Raw genomic sequence first — 20,506 nt, forward strand, 5'->3', positions numbered from 1 at the left:
ACACGCGTGTCATAGGTTTGCCATCACTGGTCTAGATGCATCCTCCCTATTCCTCCCATGACGTACAACTTTGGGCATTAAATATGAAACAAACATAAGAACACGCTGAAAGGTGGTGAGAAGAAGGCAGAGCAATGAGGAAACTCAAGACCCAAGGAACAACAGAGTAGTGAGTGACCTGGGTTTTCTTTTTGATTCATATATCCTAGAAGACAGCACTCTGGAAATGTCAACCATCTCAGCTGCCAAAAAAGCCCTAATAATGGCCTCTCTCTCTAGCAAAAAACCAAAATCAAAATCAAACAGAAAGCCTTACAAGATAGAAAACCTTTAGGCAGTAACAGCTCTACCCCAGTACCACAGAGAAAAACTGTGATCTCATCCCCTCCCATGACAACAAGGGTCAAATGGGGAATGTAGGGTTCTGCCGTCTATAGGCAGTAATGAAGCACCCCAACCATCCTTGATAGGAGGAGGGCAGAGAATGAAACATAGGGAGCCAGGGATTTTACCCTTTCCAGATGTCAATAGACCCCTCTATCATGTTAATGGAGGACATGTGGGGAGCAGTAATGAAGCCAGGGTCCGGAGGCCTCCTGAATGGAGACCTAGGGGCAGCCTCTTTTCCATGCCCATCCAGCATCCTCCCCTGGGTGTCAGGAGGCTGAGTGAGGAACTTGGATTTCTATCTCCATAGGACAGCAATGAAGAAGTGACTGCCCTTTCCCTACCAGAGTTGTAACAAAGGAAAGCATTACAAATGTAATGACCTTAATAGTTTCAGGGCTATTCAAATGATCCATTTCATATTAGGTAAGCTGTGGTAGGTATGTTTTTTGAGATATGAGTTCCTTTCATTCAAGGAATACAATTTATGTATGTAAGTTGTTGGCATGGTTCCCTTATTATTTTTTTATGTCTGTAGTGGTTTCATTCCTAAATGTTGACAATTTATGTCTTCTCTCTCTCTCTCTCTTTTTTTTTTTTTTTTTTGCCAGGCTTGCTACAGGTTTGTCAATTTTATTTATTTCAAGAACCAGCTCTTTATTTCACTGGTTTTTCCTATTGTATTCTGTTTTCATTTAATTTGTTTCTGTACTTATTTTTCTTATTCTATTCCTTCAGCATGTTTTGGACTTATCTTCCTTTTCTTTTTCTAGACTCTAGTGCAGGGGTGGGCAAACTTTTTGACTCGAGGGCCACAATGGGTTCTTAAACTGGACCGGAGGGCCGGAACAAAAGCATGGATGGAGTGTTTGTGTGAACCAATATAAATTCAAAGTAAACATCATTACATAAAAGGGTACAGTCTTTTTTTTTTTTTAGTTTTATTCATTTCAAACGGGCCGGATTCGGACCGCGGGCCATAGTTTGCCCACGGCTGCTCTAGTGGATGAGTGGGAAAACAAATTATTGATCTGAGTTGTTTCTTCTTTTCCAATTTATGCATTGAGCACTATAGATTTTCCTCTATTCAATATGTTAACTATATTTCACACATTTTGATATATTGTATTTTCATTTCATATCATTTCAATACATTTTAGGTTACTATATTTCTCTTGAGACTTCCTTTTAAACAAATGGATTATTTAGAAGTACCACTTTTTGCAATTGGTTTGACATCACATTTCAGCTTCAATTTTGGCTCCTGAGAACACTTAAACATAATTTTAAATATCCACGAAATAGAGATGCCCTGGCCCAGATGGTGCCACTAGAGAACTCTATCAAATGTTTAAAGAAGAATTAATTAACACCAAGCATACACAATCTCTTCCAGAAATTAGAAGATAATCATATTATGAAGCTAGTTTTAATTTATCAAAACTAGACAAAGTGAAAAATAAACCCACAGCACTACAGACCAATATTCCTCATGAATACAGATGTAAAAACCCTTACAAAATATTAGCAAATAGAAATCAATAATATATGAAAACAAGCACACCATGATCAAGTGTGGTTGATTCCAGAGACCAAAGGCTTGTTTAATATTAGAAAATCAATCACTATAATCCATGATGTTAACAATTAGAGAAGAAAATCACATGAACATGTCAATCAATGCCAAAAACATTTACATAAAATTATTTTTTTAAAATTGATAGCTACTAAATCAGACACCATACACAGGAGAAAAAATAAAACCTATGAGACCCATATAAGGTAAGTACTGTTATCCCTATTTGAGGGAGAGTATGTGGGAAAACTGAAATTGAGAGAATTGAAATATCTGGTTGGCAGGGAATCTCTGCCTCACAGCCTTGTGTGTAACTGCCAAGATCTACCAATTGCTAATTATTTTTATTGGGAAACCATAGAAATTTACTCTAAAACACATCCAGCAAACAAAACTATAAAATTCTAATTTCTCTCAAATCCTCTTCACAGTAGTAACCACTGTGTCTAAAGTGCTTTTTATTATTTTATTTTTAATTTTTATTTTATTTTTCAATAACTGTTTATAATCAATATTGTTTTCTATCATATGTACAGCATAGTGGTTAGAAACTCATATACTGTACAAAGTGTTCCTCTAATATTTCACATACCCACCTGGCTCAATACATTGCTATTATAAAATTATTGACTATATTCCTTATGATGTACTGTACATTCCTTTACTACTTTTTATATAACATTCTTAAAATGACAAAATTATGGAAAAAGGAGAACAAATCGCTGGTTGTCAGGGAGTTAAGATAAGGGGAAGTGCTAGGAGGGTGGGCATGAATTATGTGTGGCCATAAAAAGGCAACATGAGGAATTATTCTCATGAGAATATTCTCTATTTTGATTGCATCTGTATAAACATTCTGTTTGTGATATTGTACTAAAGCTTTGCAAGATATTACTATTGAAATGAACTGGATAAAGAGAACACAGGATTTTTCTGTATTGTTTCTTATAACTGCACTAGAGGCCCGGTGCACAAAAATTTGTGCACTCGGGGGCGGGGGGGGAAAAGGGGGTCGCTCAACCCGGCCTGTGCCCTCTCGCAGTCTGGGACCACTCCTGAGATAACAACCTGCTGGCTTAGGCCTGCTCCCGGGTGGCAGAGGGCAGGCCCAATCCCTAGGTGCAGCCCCTGGTCGGGCTCAGAGCAGGGCTGATTGAGGAGTTGGGGCGCTGTCCCCTGTCATGCACAGAGCAGGGTGGATCAGGAGGTTGCGATGCCACCCTCAGTCACGCTCAGGGTAGGGCCAATTGGGGGGTTGGGGCACCGTCCCCCTGTCACACTCAAGGCAGGGTCGATGGTGAGGTTGCGGCGCCACCTCCTGTCATGCACAGAGCAGGGCCAATCAGGGGATTGGGGCACTGCCCCGTGTCATGCACAGAGCAGGGCCCATCAGGGGGGTTGGGGCTCCACACCCTGTCACTCACAGAGCAGGGTCGATCAGGGGGTTGAGGCGCTTCCCCCTGTCACACACAGAGAAGGGCCCGTGGCCAGGGGGTTGGGGCGTCACCCTCTATCACCCTCAGAGCAGGGCTGATCAGGGGGTTGGGGCGCTGCCACTGTCACACTCAGGGCAGGGCCGATGGGGAGGTTATGGCTCTACCCTGTCACACACAGAGCAGGGCCGATCAGGGGGTTGGGGCGCCGCACCCTGTCACACACAGAGCTGCAGGGCGATCAGGGGGTTGGTGAGCTCCCCCCTAACAGGCACAGAGCAGGGCACCTTTCGCTGTCACGAACAGAGCAGGGCTGATAGGGAGGTTGTGGCCCTGCCCCCTGTCACACACAAAGCCGCAGGGCAATCAGGGGGGTTGGGCGCTGACTCCTATCACACTGATCCCGGTGCTGGGAGGCATATTACCCTTTTACTATATAGGATAGAGGCCTGGTGCACGGGTGGGGGCCGGCTGGTTTGCCCTTAAGGGTGAACTGGATCAGGGTGGGGGTCCCCACTGGGGTGCCTGGCCAGTCTGGGTGAGGGGCTGAGGGCTGTTTTCAGGCTGGTGGGTGACTGAAGCTCCCAACTGCTCCCTTTTTTCTTTTTTTTTTAATTCTGGGCCAGCTTTAGCTCTGGCTCCAGCTCTGAGGCCTCTGCTGCTGAAAGCAGGTATCTGGTTTGTTTAGGTTCTATAATCGAAACACTGTATCAACTCCAGCTCTGAGATCCCAGCCGGCTGAAAGCTGGTTTCTGGGGTTTTGTTTAGCTTCTATATTTGTTATAATGTTTCAAACTGCAAGCTCAGAGGCCGGCAAGGCAGCGGGGAACTTTGGAGTCCTCCATCACTGAAGCAAGCAAGCCTCATGTTTGCTTCCAGCTGCCTGGCTGTCGGCCGCCATCTTGGCTGGCAGTTAATTTGCATATCTCACTGATTAGCTAATGGGAAGTGTAGCGGTTGTACACTAATTACCATGTTTCTCTTTTATTAGATAGGATGTGAATCTACAACAATCTCAAAAAAAACATTCAGTTAAAAAAGTACCCCATAAGACATGCCTTTCTTAGATATTTTATCACATAATTGTATAAAAATCATTTTGTGGCTGAAAGTTTCTACTTAAGGTACCCAAAGTATACATATTGTACTGATCACTCTTCAAGGCCTATATATTCATTGATTGATTCATAAAATATTTATTGAGCACCACTGTATGCCAAACACTCTTATAGATACTGGAAATAAGTGTGAACCACACAAAGAAGTCCTATCTTCATGAGTGTGCACTGTAATGAGTGCAGATCCACACACATGGCACATGTATAGAAGAGTAGAGCAAGAAAAGGGATAGAAAATTCTAGCTAGAAGGAAGTTCAATCATAAATAAGTCAGATCCTTTTTGAAGACATGGCCTGTGAGGATAAACTTCAAAAGATGAAGAAGAAGATGTATATTTAACTAGCAAAGAGAATGCTGATTTGTAAAGAATTTTATGGGCCACTGAAATGACTATGGAATTTAATTTTTGTGACTTGAAAGGCTTTGTAAATATGAAATGAACAAAGCATTTTCTGTCTGAAGAGATTACTACAGTGTTTGAGGAAAATGGTAAAAAAGAATCACTAATTTTTGAGTTACGTATATTATTTCTTACTCTAAATTTAGTAGAATGTCCAATTTTCCATGATATTATATTCAAACTTCTGCTGCAATTACATACAAAACTAAGACCAGAGTGAGGCCTACCTCCCTTCTTACACTCTTCCCAATACAATGCCCTCTACTATAGTCAGAATTCCAACTCAGCTTGACCCTTGTATTGCATTCTTTTATTCCAGTGTTGCCTCTTGCTGTACCTTGGGATCCTATTTACTCTCCTCTATTAATTTAACTGTTTTCATCAATAATGATGGTGCCACAGGGTGGTTTACTCTGAGTGCATTAGCATACCCATAATCTTCAGATCTCCCTAACCCCACCTTCTAAAAGAGCTCAAATAAAAATAAGAATGTTCTTTGAGATGCATAGTTGACATTTCTCACAGCATGTTAAAGGACCAAAAAAAAATTTAGAACACGTGGCTATTTTATTGATGTATATCAGATGATCTAAAGATGAAGCATAACTGCCTATGAAATTCAAAGTTCAAGAACATATCATTTCTTCCAATTAGGTTTCTGAGTCTAAGTTTCTTCTGTAAGGCAATTCTGAAGCTACCAAAGAGCAACATCCAATTCTTATTTCACTTCATTACATTCTTCAATAAAATCTATTTCCCCTGAATTCCTATTTGATTAGATCTCTAATTTACACAACTGACTAACATATTTCTATAGTTTTGTATTTAACTGCTTTATATTTATTGGACATATCTTTGTAATAATGGTGGAGTTGTTTGGTCATGCAGCACAGAGATCACCAGTGCCATTCAAGACTCAGTAGAGTCTTCACATAGTAAGCAGTAAGTATACATTGTCAGATGTCCACCACTCTACAAGTGTAAAGGATACTTCTCCAAAGAAGACATACAGATGGCCAATAAACATATGAAAAGATGCTCAACCTCACTAATCATCAGAGAAATGCAAATTAAAACCACAATGAGATATCTCCTCACACCTGTCAGAATGGTTACCATCAATAAATCTATAAACAACAAATGCTGGCGAGGATGTGGAGAAAAGGGAACCCTTGTGTACTATTGGTGGGAATGCAGATTGGTGCAGTAGTATGGAGTTACCTCAAAATATTGAAAATGGAAATGCCTTATGACTGAGCAATTCCACTTCTGGGAATTTATCCAAAGAAACCCATAACACTAATTCAAAAGAATATATGCACCCTTATGTTCATTGCAGCATTATTTACAATATCCAAGATTTTGAAGTAGCCCAAGTATCGATCAGTAGATGAGTGGATAAAACAGCTCTGGTATATTTACACCAAGGGATACTATGCAGCCAGAAAAAGGAAGAAAATTATGCCCTTATGGACTGCATGAATGTACCTGGAGAACATTATGCTAAATGAAATAAACCAGTCAGAGGAAGACAAGTACCATATGATTTCACTCATATGTGGAATCCAGTGAACAAAGTGAACTCACAAGAAAAATAGAGACAAACTCATAGACAGAGAGCAGATAGCTCTGGTGGTAGGGAATGGGGTGAGGAGATTAAGCAAAACAGAAAAAAGAGAGAGAAAGAACTCATAGGCATGGACAATAGTGTAGTGACTTGGGGGGAGGGGGAAGTGGAGACGGAAAAGAGTATATAGGGCAGTGATGGAGAACCTTTTGAGCTCAGCGTGTCAGCATTTTGAAAAACCCTAACTTAACTCTGGTGCCGTGTCACATACAGAAATTTTTTGATATTTGCAACCATAGTAAAACAAAGACTTATATTTTTGAAATTTATTTTATATATTTAAATGCCATTTAACAAAGAAAAATCAACCAAAAAAATGAGTTCGTGTGTCACCTCTGACACGCATGTCATAGGTTCACCATCACTGATATAGGGAATAAGTGGTAATGAAAAAATAATCTTACCTAATAATACACAAACATGGTAATTGACCATACCATCGCTATGCCTCCCATTGGCTAATCAGTGAGATATGCAAATTAACTGCCAACAAAGATAGCAGCCACGGAGCTGGAACAAGCAGGAGGCTTGCTTGCTCCAGTGATGGAGGAAGCCAAGGTTCCCCGCCTGCCATGGCCGGCCTAAGCTCCAAAAGCAACAAACGTTCAATTATAAAAGGTAAATAAACCCCAGATACCTGCTTTTAGCCGGCCGTGGCCACTGAGCTTGAGCCTTGGGTTGCCCCTGGCAATGGAGGAAGCCAAGACCTGGCCGGCTCTGAGCTCCACTCCAGGCTACAAAGTTTCAATTATAGAAGGTAAATAAATCCCCCAAAAAAGGAGAGGCTGGGAGCTTCTGTCACTGGGGAGACTTGGCCAGCCTGAAAATGGCCCTCAGCCCTTCACCCAGACTGGCCAGGCACCCCAGTGGGGACCCCCCAACCTTTAAGGTGGTGTGGCCAGCCTGAAAACAGCCATCAGCCCCTCACCCAGGCTGCCCAGGCACCCAAGCGGGACCCCCACCCTGATACAGGACACCCTTCAGGGCAAACCACCCAGCCCCTACCCATGCACCAGGCCTCTATCCTATATAATAAAAGGGTAATATGCAAACTGACCCTAACAGCAAAACGACTGGGAATGACTGGTCACTATGACACACACTGACCACCAGGGGGCAGACACTCAATGCAGGAGCTGCCCCCCGGTGGTCAGTGCGCTCCCACAGGGGGAGCTCTGCTCAGCCACAAGCCAGGCTGATGGCTGCCAGTACAGCAGTAGTGGCAGGATCCTCTCCCACCTCCACAGCAGCGCTAAGAATGTCCGACTGCAGCTTAGGCCTGCTCTCCACTGGCAAATGGACATCCCTCGAGGGCTCGCGGGCTACCAGAGGGATGTCTGATTGCCAGCTTAGGCCCAATCCCCCAAGGAGCGGGCCTAAACCAGCAGGTGGTCATCCCCCGATGGTTCCCAGACACCCCTCTAGTAATAAAATAAAAGGGAAAAAGATACTTTTCATCTGATGTTCATTCTTTTTTTTTTTTTTTTTTTTTTTAATATATTTTATTGATTTTTTACAGAGAGGAAGAGAGAGAGATAGAGAGTTAGAAACATCGATGAGAGAGAAACATCGATCAGCTGCCTCCTGCACATCTCCCACTGGGGATATGCCCGCAACCAAGGTACATGCCCTTGACCGGAATCGAACCCGGGACCCTTCAGTCCACAGGCCGACGCTCTATCCACTGAGCCAAACCGGTTTCGGCCTGATGTTCATTCTTAAGAAAAGTATTATGTTTAAAAATTAAGTCTGTGTGAAATATACTTTGTAAAACCCTTGAATTTCAATTAGAGTAGCAATGCTAATAGCTGTTTCTCTTTCATCTGTGACAGGCACTCTAATGGCTTTTGTGCTTTTAGCAATTACTGACTGGTAAGTAGAATGTGTCAATTCATTTGCTTAAGAACAAACAGGATCATGAAATTTTCCTCCATGTTTGACTTCTCATCTCAACCAAGGAACTAGGTGAGAAAAGCAAGTCAGGGGGAGGCAGACAAAAGGAAAAGTGAACTTTTGAATTAGTACAATGATTTGCAATCCTCCTGAGAGACACTTTTACCACCTACATTCAATCTATTAAAGGGTACTTAAGAATGGTATGAATTCTTATAAATGACATAAATATTTTTTTAACAAGCTTATAAATGGAGATTAGATTTAGTCATAATTACAGTTTTCCCAGTAGGCTCTGCCTTGCTCAGAAAGGTCTACAAAATAGGAATCTGAATAACAAATACACTTTTTTAAAGGATAACAATGGGCTGTATGAGCTTTTTCTTTTTTTATATAAGAGTCCATTAATATAATTGCAAGCTCAGTGGACTTCCAGTGCATCCCTACAGGTACCTGATATCCCCTATTGGACAAAAAACTAATAAATCAATACAGAAAAGAATACTATTAAACATTAAACTGTATAGTTTACTTTTCCTCTATTAAATGGTGGGCAGCTGAAGGATATAGCTTATTTTTCGTTTTTGATTCTAAATTACTGAACTTGGAAGCTTTTTGAATAAATACAACTCTAAAGTTGTCTTCCAGGAAAAACTACTGAGTTTTTAAAATTCAGTATTAAATCATGACGTTTACTTAGATTTGAACATGATATGGATCAGTGCATGCATTTTGAACTAATTTGAGATTCTAAAAGTTAAGTCTTATAGACACATGAACTTGCTATAATATTTTTATTGGTACATCTGATATACTGTGATGTAAAATTATGTTAAAAGTACTAAGTTTAGGGGCCTTCATTTATACTTGCCCTATTCCAACATGTTTGACTGTGACAATGGAACCAGTTTAGACCACAAATACTAATCTCCTCATAAATTCAATGACCATGATGCATTTTTAACTGTGCTCAGATATGACCAAGTTTACACTGAGGAAAATATCCCAAAAACCCTGAAAGGAATGCTAAGGTCAAACAGTAGGCAGTGAGAGAGTGAGTCAAATTTGACTTTACTTTATGTCAAAAATAAGCACAGAGCCGGTGACTCAGAGCTGACTATACACTGTGACTAATCTTAGACCACCATAAATTACAAGTTTGTAACAGCTATATAACTGTTTCCATTCTGAACAATGAATCTCCAGTTTTACTAACATCTATCCCATTAACAAACAATTCATGTGAATCCAGATAAAAGCAAATTATTTCCCTAATAATTATAATTACAAACTAGACCAAAATCGTCATTTTAAAGATGAAAAAAATAAATATTTTTTGAAGCAGCAATTAATTCTTGTTTCATATGAATGACTCTTCTTAATTAAAAAAATAGATATTGTATTTGCCTGGGAGAAAATACATGGTTATTTGGAAATAATATATTGCTCTGGAGTTAAAACCTTATGAAAAATTATGAATTTCATAAGAAAACTAATTTCTTTCTACTACATACATGAGTGCCTTATAATGCCCAAGGCTCTCAGTTAGGAACTGTGAGTAAAATGAAGACAAATAAGACACAGTCCCCAGAAACAAAGAGTTACAGTGAAATAGAGAGGTTCTCAAACTTCAGCACTGTTTTACCCACATATCTTGCTTAAATGAAGATCCGTGAGTCTTAATTTCCAAATTCTGATTTCATAGGTCTGGAGTAGGCCCTCAGAGGTGTATATTCTGATGCAGGGCGTCAGAAGACCAAATTCTGAGAGCCATATGTCTTTAGTAGCAAGGAACAACATAGTACGTTGTACAATATGTCTAATATTTGCCTAATTAATTTATTAAGAATTCCTGCAACCTCCACTCATGATGTCTTTTAATCCTGAGTTAAGATGCAATTCAAATCTTTAATTAAAATTATTTTTGAAAAGACCTGAACCTTAAGTTCAGATGTCTCTCCATCAAGTGCGTATTGCAATTTGCTTATGTGTATCAGTTTTACTAACTGAACTTCTGTTTCATTCCTGTGGCTAAGCAGTCACCTTGTGTTCCAGTGGACCCAGTAATAACGAGTCGTCTACTTTGTTTTCGGAATCCTGAGCTTCTCATTTATCTCAGAAATATTGTCCTCTTGTTTCACCATTTTCTAAAACTCAGCCCCTGTCCAAATGAGGCCGGGGGAATGTCAAGGGGGGGAAAAAGAAGGAGACATAAGTAATACTCTTTGTAATACTTTAAGCAATAAAAAAAAGACAGAAAAAAAGACTGTTTTACCTGGTGCTAGACCACCCCGATGCAGACCACCTGCCTGGATTTGAACATATTTTCTTCTCCCGGACTGTGCATAGCAATGATCTGCCTCCCACCCACAGGGGAAGCACCTGTCACCCCTTTTTGGACTTCTCTGACACTGTTTGCCTGTTCTCACTGTTACATATCACCTGCCATCAAGTTCCTTAGTAATCTGCTCCACTACTTTCCAAAATGTACAGAACATCAGCTACTTTTAAGCACCTGGAGAGATGCTTAAAAGTACAGATTCGTGGGCTTTACCTTTTGAGGCTATGATTTAGCAAGTCTGGGGTGAAGTCCAGAAATATGTAGTCTTAAAGCTTCGCATATAATTGAAGATTTAGAAAACACATTTAAACTGGACTTTTAAGAATTAATACAATTTTTTGTGACATAGAAAGGGAGAAGGACAATATAAGAAGGCAAAGCAATCTGATGGTAAAAAGTGGTGAGCATGTTTAAAGAAGAGAATGTAAGCAGTGACTAGTCCATAAAGTTTGCCTAGAGGCATCAGCTTTATGAAGAGATGTAATAGAGGGACATACGGATGGAAAGCTAGACAGAAGCCAGATTCTAACTGGTGATGAATACCGGGAAAAGTAAAACATTGGGCGTGTTCTGGGCCATCTCCGACTAGTACACATTGTGCTTTTCATTATCACCTCTATACTTCAGATAACCACATCTACACATTTAATTTTTATCCTTCAGATAATAAACTTCAACTGTCAACACATAAATCCTCAAAATTGCATATTGGAGTCAAGGTAATTAACCACACCTTTGCTATGCTTCCCACTGGCTAATCAGGGTGATATGCAAATTGACCACCAACCAAGATGGCGGCCGGCAGCTGAAGCGAGCAGGAGGCTTGCTTGCTCCAGTGACGGAGGAAGCCAAGGTTCCCCGCCTGCCACAGCCCGGCTATAAGCTTCGAAAGCAACAAAGTTTCAATTATAGAAGCTAAACAAACCCCAGATATCTGCTTTCAGCAGGCCGTGGTCTCAGTGCTGGAGCCGGCTCTCAACTCCAGTGACAGCAATGAAGTTTTAATTATAGAAGGTAAATAAATCCCAGAATTAAAAAAAAAAAAAAAAAAAAAAAAAGGAGAAGCTAGGAGCTTCAGTCGCTGGCCTGCCTGAAAATGGCCCACAGTCCCTCTCCCAGACAGGCCAGGCACTCCAGTGGAAACCCCCATCCTGAAGAGGGTATGATCAGCTGCAAACAGCCATCAGCCCCTCACCCAGGCTGGCCAGGCACCCCAGTGGGGACCCCCACCCTGAAGGGAGTGTGACCAGCTGCAAATAGCCATCAGCCCCTCACTCAGGCTGGCCAGGCACCCAAGCGGGACACCCACCCTTATCCGGGACACCCTTCAGGGCAAACCAGCCGGCCCCCATCTGTGCACCAGGCCTCTATCCTATATAGTAAAAGGTTAATATGCAACAGAAAGACTGGGAATGACTGGTCACTATGACACACACTGACCACCAGGGAGCAGATGCTCAATGCAGGAGCTGCCCCCTGGTGGTCAGTGCACTCCCACAGGGGGAGCTCTGCTCAGCCACAAGCCAGGCTGATGACTGCCAGTATAGTGGTGGTGGTGGGAGCCTCTCCTGCCTCCTCAGCAGCCCTAAGGATGTCTGACTGCAGCTTAGGTCTGCTCCCCCCTGGCAAGTGAACATCCCCCGAAGGCTGCCGGGCTGCCAGAGGGATGTCTGATTGCCATCTTAGGCCCAATCCCCTGGGGAGCAGGCCTAAGCCAGCAGGTGGTCATTCCCCAAGGGGTCCCAGACTGCAAGAGGGCACAGGCAGGGCTGAGGGACCGTCCTCCCCCCCCAGGTGCACAAATTTTTGTGCACCGGGCTTCTAGTTATAAATAACAGGCATAGAAAACTGAGAAAGAGAAGAATTCATCCAACATAAATTTCATTTTGAATATGAATATCAACCTAGTCCTCAGTTGAAATTTTCTAACTGTGTGTGTGTGTGTGTGTGTGTGTGTGTGTGCAAGAGAGACAGAGGGATAGATAGAGATAGAGATAAAGAGAGAAAGAAAGAGAGAGGGGGGAGAGAGCGGAGGTGTGCAAGCATGCACAAGAGGGGAGGAGGGATAAAAAGCAGAAGAGACTAAATTGATTAAATAATGTTCTAGGGGAGACATGAGATTGGAACAAAAATGAGCAGCTAGATTCCTGAAAATAAGAAGGCAATGACATTGCTGAGAGAATATCTGGAGAGTATAAATGAAGATATGGGTAAAATTTTAAGGAGAGCAAATCAATATATTTTATATTACTAGTAAAATGAGTGATAATATCAAATATGGATAATGGTGTGAGTAGAATATAGTCAGAACGGGAGCAGAAATTTCCTATGGAAAATTGATGGAGTGTACACAGGAAGACTTCAAGAAGGTGAGTGTATAGCTGAACAAGGTAGAACTATTTTTTTTTCCCTGGCATTACTCATCAGCCAGGATCTGGTAAAAACAAACAGGGGGATCCTCTCAGATTTGGGAATCTCCTGGAAGATGAGTCTCAATTACATGGTTTGAGATCTAAGGATCAAGAAAAAGGTGTTGAAATGCATCCGTTGCAGCTGAACAGGGAGAACAAAGGCGTCTGAAGACATGTCTCATTTGAAGGATGAGAAGGAAAGAATGCTGATCGAATGCTGAAGTCAGAGAGAAGGTACTCCGTACCTTGAAGTTCTTCAGTTTATAGCCTCAAGGGAGAAAAGTGAAGTAAAACTGGGTGACACTGATTTCAAAAAAAGGGAAGGGTTAAAAGATGTTTCCAAGATGAAGGATCTGGATGTGCCAAAGGTAAATAATTATGCCAATACCCACAGTCTCCACTAAGGAAGACCTCCAAGGAAGTGGTGTTACCAAGAAGAAATCAGGTTTTCATCTATATGCATCTGTTCCATGTTGGAGAACTTGGAGGATGAAGGAGATCATGACATAGGATGGACCACTGTTAGAAAGAATGAGTTTCCTTTGTAGGCCAGACCTTAGTGACCTGGATTACTTTTAGTCAAATAATACAAAGAAAAAAGTCTGGCATAGGGAAGGAATCATATGAAAGTGAGTCTGACACTGCAGCCATGGAAGTCAGAGAAGATTCTAGAATTCCATAAAATAAATTAAGAAATACAAAAAATTACAAATTCATTCCCTATTTTAAATTATAATAAAGCATAACTTAGTAAGTTTGGAGTTTGGATAGTAAGAAACAGATATTTGTAGAGACACAGTAAAACAGATTTTCTCTCCTTTTTCCCGTTTTGATCTCCCAGTGTTGTAAAGAGGAGTCAATATACAACATACCTGGTGCTCTGCTAACACATGTGATAAACAAGTATGTTTTGCACTTTTCAATGTTTCTTTTATATCTTTAGATAAACATGCTATGAAGATTATAATGATATTGACAAATGTATGACATAATCCATGAATAGTTACCTGCTTCAGATTAGTTATCTCTTTCAGGTAAATTACCTGTTTCAGATTAGTTACCTGTTTCAGGCAGCGTGCTGATATTGCAAGTACTTTCATCGCCTTCGCCCGCTGAGGTTGAAGCTCTTATTTTAAAGACATATGAGGTATTGGCAAGAAGTTTCATGAACATATACATGTGATCTTGGGGTGAGACTTTTGTAGAATTCCTCTCAACTGTTATCATATAATGTGTAATCACTCCATTTGCCTTTCGGGGTGGGTCCCACCTCACTAAAGCGGACTGCCAGCTAGTTGCCTCACACTGTATGTTCTGTACAACATCTGGAACTTAAGAGATAAATGCCTAAAGTTAAAATTTATACACATGTAGAAGATACATCATTTAATTATGTGACTGCTAAATAAAATCATATCTAGTAGCGGCAGAATAAAAATTTAACATATCAACGGTTCAATTTGTGTTCAAAAAGTTCCCTTTTTTACATATGACCCCCTTTTAGCTGAAACAAATGGCAGTTGGTCTATTTTCTCGGCTCTCTTGTTAATCCTTACAATACTAAACCATTCACTTAATATTTTCCTAGGCCAAAGCCGCAATCACATCCTCAAAACTGCATAGTCAGAGGCAACTGCATAGTTTCAAGTTCAGGCAGCCACTGAAACCTGCTCCTTTATTTCTTAATCAGGAAGGAGAACTCTTAGCAATACTTTATTATGAAAACTTTTTTGTGCAAAACAAAGATACAGGGTGCCTCCCTGATATGGCACATCTGGGCCTAACAGTACCAGCAGACATGTAACCATTTTTGGATGGGGGGGTGCTTTTATATTGAGATGGCCTCCTTGGAAGAATTGTGAAGGCCTGATTCTTCAGTACATTTATAAAAATCGTTGAAGGGAAGATTTAAATCAGTCCTAGTTTTTAATTACATCCACGTTCCCCTAGAACTTCTCTGAATTCACTTGGAAGTGACCCCGTTTTTTTCAGAAGTACTCTATTTATGGTAGACATAGTTAAAGAGCAATAAATACCCAGCCCACCACAGTGACTGGCAGGCTAGAGAGACTGGTTAGTTCCCATGGAAATGTTGAATTACCTGACGACCCCTAATGTCAGCATAGCTTATCCTATTATAGTAAAAAGAGGATGCTACAAGGAAAATTAGAATACAGTTAGTTAATAGATTGCAAACAAGTAGTGAAAGGAACCAACTAGCTGTCATTATGAAAATCACAGTTATTGAAAGAATATTCAAGTAAATTTGACTTGTTTACAGTTCTCTCCCCTGATCCAAATTTATGTCTTTACACACCCATTTGTCTTCCTCTGGAAGATACAAGCATCAGAACTACAGGAGAATACTTACAGAATGAGTGAAATTTAACATTAAAGAAAAGACAATTTCACATCTAATCCAAGGTTCCAGCAATTAAATATCATTAATTATTTGCTTCTTTTTGTTCAAAACCATATCACAATATAGTCATAAAATATGTTAACAAGAGGCAGTTGATAACTTGCTTAAAGTTAATGTACAAAACTGAATTTTGTGAACATCTATTTCACTGACTGAAGCTAAAAACTATGAATAACCAGCTGATGTTATAACTCTTAAAGTTGAAAATGTCCTATTATTTAACCAAGCAGGGTTCAGAATGCTGTGGTCTTAGGAATTAAGTACTTTTTACAGATATATAGATCCTACTTTGTTCCTAAACTAGTCTTTTGTTAAAATTTCCTCAGTTTAAAAAGAAAACAAAAGTGTGAATATATGCATATGAACACATGTATTTGACAGCAGACAAGACCCAGCCTAGTTTTAAAGAATTAAAATTCAACTTCTGTTTGAGTGAACTATTAAATAATACTTTATCACATAGACTGAAAAAGGGAAGGGGAAAGGGTTAAATACAAATGAAATATCTTAGGTGATTCAAAATGCTGCGTCTAACCTGATTCTTGGGTTGTGAATTTTAGTACATTACTAAATTGATTGCCATTTCCCACTTTGGTGAAGGCAGAGATGCTGATAGAGTAGGTGCTGACTGGCTCCAGTCCAATAAGCTTGGCTTCAGTTTGAAAGCCTGAAATATTCTGAAAAGCAGGAAAATAAATTAATCACAATGCATCATCAAAAATGTGTTTGTAACTGGAAGACATATTTCAACACATCAAAGTTATGCCATGTTTAACCTATGATTTAATAAGCATGGATATTTTAATTAAAAGAGAAAATATTAAATGTTTGTGTGGCGCAGGGAGTGGAAAGCTGATAATGCAAGGATAAACTGGACATTCAGCATGAAGAATCTCATTATTGACATTTCTTAAAAGACTAGATTATTTTGTTTTCATTTTGCCTCCCAGATTCTTACTTGGAATTACATCCTAATTACTTTCTTTAAATATACCAAAATTAAAGTCCTCAATTTAAATCCATTTTACAGGTGGTCAGAGATACTTGATTTTTCTTGAATTCATCTAAATTCATTTTAAATATCCAATAATATTCTGTTTAAGTAAATTAATTCATCATCTACTATATGCTAAGCAAGGGAATACAGCAGTGAATAAACAAATATCTGCTCCTATGAAGCTTATATTATGAGTTTTCCTAGACAACTCCTACATTTCCTATTTGACAGAACTTTAGGAAAAAGAGATAAGGAAAAAAAACAGCACAGGCGCCCAAGAAAGAAAATGTTTTCTCATAGAAAATTTTACCACTGAGTATGAAATTTTCATTCAAAGATAGTTATCCTAACCAAGAGAGTAGTTAAGTAAAGAAAAAGACAATATCCTTTGTGGTATAACTTTAAGAATATTGCATTATATCTGACCCAAAATATAAAACACTTTGACTTATTTATTAAATATTTCAGTAACATAAATTTAGCAAGATTACTAATTCTTGGGTACTTAGAATCATATTTTAAATTAGTCTCCGGCAAGTCCTTGAACTCACTACATTACACTATTTCCTTTCATTTTTTCACACTTACTATTTACAAAGCATACTGTCAGATAACCAGCATATTAAAGAACATATAAGGCATGGCCCCTGTCATCAAGGAATTTTAATATTAATTAGAGAAATCTACAAACAATTGCTACTAAGAAAAAATTAAACACAGTGTAGGTAAATTTTGATTTTGGTTAGAAAGGCTGGTACCCAGAGAAGTGCCTGAACTCAAGAGTTGACAATGAAAGTGTGAGAGTGGATAGTAAACAGGTTGACACAAGAATAGCAGTAAGAAGACCTAAGTGAGGAGTATTGCCGAACATCTTTTAATAGAACTTTTCACTAAATAAACGATTTCAGGATACAGGACAGGCCTGAATTATCTGCAGACCCGGATCTTCTTGATCCCCGTGGGAACCACTCTGGAGTGACTGGCATGGCAGACATTTGGAGTGGCTCTGGAGTACTCTACTTCCATGAACCCACATATAACTCAAAAAAATAAAAATAGAAAAATAAGAGAAACTGATACTGTTGCGGCATAGGGGTGGATGAAAACATAGAAAGAAAAATAGGAAAATAGAGAAAACAAAACAGTGGGAGGGAACTAGATACAGTAAATTAGATGTCAGAAAAAGAAAAAGGTGGCATGAGAGTACATTGAAAGAAAACAAGATCATGAGAATTGATGGAAGAGAAAATAGATGTAAAAAGAGGAACTAAAAGTAGTAGATTTTAAAGAAAAACTATGTTCTCCACCCCAAAATTATATAATTAATACTTTATGGTATAAAGATTATATTTTGCTGACAGTGGAATGTTAATGGTAGTATTCATATTGAGAGAACAGAATGTCTAAAAATCTTAGAATACAACTTATTTTCATAGTAAGATTATGACATAATGTCATGTTATACTTAGAGCTATTACATTGCTGGATGGATATTTTGTTCTTTGTATAACTATGTATAATAACAATAATAGCTAACACATTTATCACATGCCAAGGATAGTCCTAAGTGCTTTTTATAGATTCTTCCTTCTAACCCTCACTTTTTAAGGTATGTATCTTTATAACTCCCATTTGGCACTTAAAGAAACTGAGTCATAAGAGGTTAAACAACTTGTCTAACGCAGAGCAGTAACTCTTAAAAGCAATGGCGTCGATGCTGGAGATCACTGTTCTGAGAAGAAAAGATTGCACAATGACACCCATGCTCCAACACATATACACATTATCCCACAAACAAGATAACATTAAGAAAATGATTCATTTTTTCCCCTTATAATATCTATTTGCCAGTGACCCCTATAGCCAAAGCAAATTAAAAGTTGGAAAATGTTAAGATTAGAAAAGAGATAGATATTAGAGGGCTAGAGACTTTATGTCATTAATATAATTTCACACTTTTGGGAAAGAGAGTCCACATTTAAGGAGTACTAAATATAATTCAAATTCTACTCAGCCTTTCAGATTTTGAAGTAATACATTGATTTCCAGAAAGTTATTTGTTTCTTATGATATAATCTTAATCACAGATTTTGATTTTTACTATCCCCTTTGTAAGCTACATACACTATAAAAATGATTTACCATCAGCAATAAATTGAAATGCATATAACAACAATGTTTACTGCAGATTTTTTATACTTTTCTTGCTATAACTAAATAAAAGCATACCAGTGCTTCAATTTGCCTTTGGGAAAAAAAGAACACTTTAAAAAAAATAAATGTCATGTATTATAACATATTTTGGCAATTAAATGCTAGAAATCATAGAAGTATATTTCAGTCTTTTTGTTACATCAGTTCTTTGGCTAGTTTTCATTGATTCTGAGACCTAAAAATGGAGGAGGGAACGAGTGTTTAGTGTTGCAAACTAATTAGTGTTGCAAGTAAAAGATAATGAAACATCTTAAAATACCAATTAGTGTAGGATTATATGCTATCAGGGAAGATTACCAGAAGTCCAGTAAAAACACTTTTTAGAAAAGGTTAAAACCATTAACTTGGCACTTCATTCTAACAACAAATAGAAATATATTACATTTAAGATAATAACAGTTTTTAGTCTGAAAAATATTTTACTATGTACTTTCCAGCACTCACAAAATGGTGCAATTATTTCTTAAAATGTAGACATGTAGAAGTTAGAAATTCTAAGTAAATCATTCTATGAACTCTTCAGCTTGCATATTTGGCAAGTATTTTCTGTGTTTTCCGTAAGCATCCTTCAACTGCAGGGAACTAAAAATGTTTCTTGAAAGATGGCCCTTGTTTTGTTTAAAGCAATCCATTTTCTCCCTGCATGCCAAAAGTTTCATTCACGTTCTGAATTTTTTAAATAAAAATATACTGTCATAATCAACCTACCTTATAAAATATAGTATCAGTTTCATGTTCATGAATTTTAAAACTATATACTTTAACAATACCGCCTGGCACGGGACTTGGGCTCCACTGCAGCCACACAGAATCTGAAGTGTAGTTGATTAAAGTCAAATTTTGAGGAGGTGCTAAAGGCACTGTAGGAAAACACATTATAAAACTTATATTCGTGATTTTTAACATGAAAATATCATTGTGACTATAGCTTCCTGAAGACACTAGTTAAGAAAGACTTACAAAATGATCATATTTTAATTTCAGAAACCAATAGCATAAACAATGATGTTTTTGGAACTCAGTAGTTCCAAAGCAGCTTTAAACAGAACACTTCGTTCTGAAGCCCGAGGAAAAGAAGAAAAAAGAATGAAAGTTAAGCGAAGTGGATGAATAGTTGTAAACCTGTTACAAATAGACAATCAAATATCCTCTCATTTCCATGCGGTTCCTTTCAAAAGAGAGAGCAAGTGCTGCAACAGTGAAGCATTGGAAGAAATAGGCAATCCAGCTTACCTGACTCGTCTGTGTAAAAGAAAAGAACACTGGAAGGACCGAGTCCCTTTACAGTTCTTGCAGCAGCAAAAATACTATATAGTGTAAATGGTGAGAGCTCTTCCAATATTATATAGTTATCAGAAGTAATGAAAGAATAGCTTTCATTTGGTCCTTGTAAAGTTAAATCATAACTTATTATGGCACCATTTGGTTTTACTGGGGGATCCCATGATAAGAGAACTGAGGTAGAGGAAAGGTTTTTAAAAGTGTTGATTATTGGTGAAGTTTCTGGGACTATAAAAGAAAAAAAGAATATTAAATGAAACCAAAGTGAATTAGCATTTTAAAAAGGCTTTAATAATAATGGGGCTTCATTTTATTAGCATCTAATTATTTAAATTTTAAGAAACTTAGAGCTTATTGTGTTCATCAAAAGGCTAGTTACTTGAGGACAAATAATCTATATAATTA

General features: G+C 38.6%; 1 protein-coding gene across 1 annotated transcript in view; it reads right to left on the minus strand.

Annotated features, from left to right (window-relative positions):
* Positions 1 to 20,506, minus strand: part of PTPRQ (protein tyrosine phosphatase receptor type Q) — a 246,130-nt gene that overhangs the window by 113,883 nt on the left and 111,741 nt on the right. Inside the window, exons 31-34 of the mRNA XM_036300643.1 lie at positions 20,054 to 20,329; positions 19,529 to 19,680; positions 16,145 to 16,286; positions 14,249 to 14,518 (exon numbers count right to left, since the gene is read on the minus strand). Coding sequence (XP_036156536.1) covers positions 14,249 to 14,518; positions 16,145 to 16,286; positions 19,529 to 19,680; positions 20,054 to 20,329 — 840 coding nt within the window. The remainder of the gene's footprint in view (positions 1 to 14,248; positions 14,519 to 16,144; positions 16,287 to 19,528; positions 19,681 to 20,053; positions 20,330 to 20,506) is intronic.

The sequence above is a fragment of the Myotis myotis genome, unplaced genomic scaffold (genome assembly GCF_014108235.1).
Source record: "Myotis myotis isolate mMyoMyo1 unplaced genomic scaffold, mMyoMyo1.p scaffold_m19_p_3, whole genome shotgun sequence".
NCBI lineage: Eukaryota > Metazoa > Chordata > Mammalia > Chiroptera > Vespertilionidae > Myotis > Myotis myotis.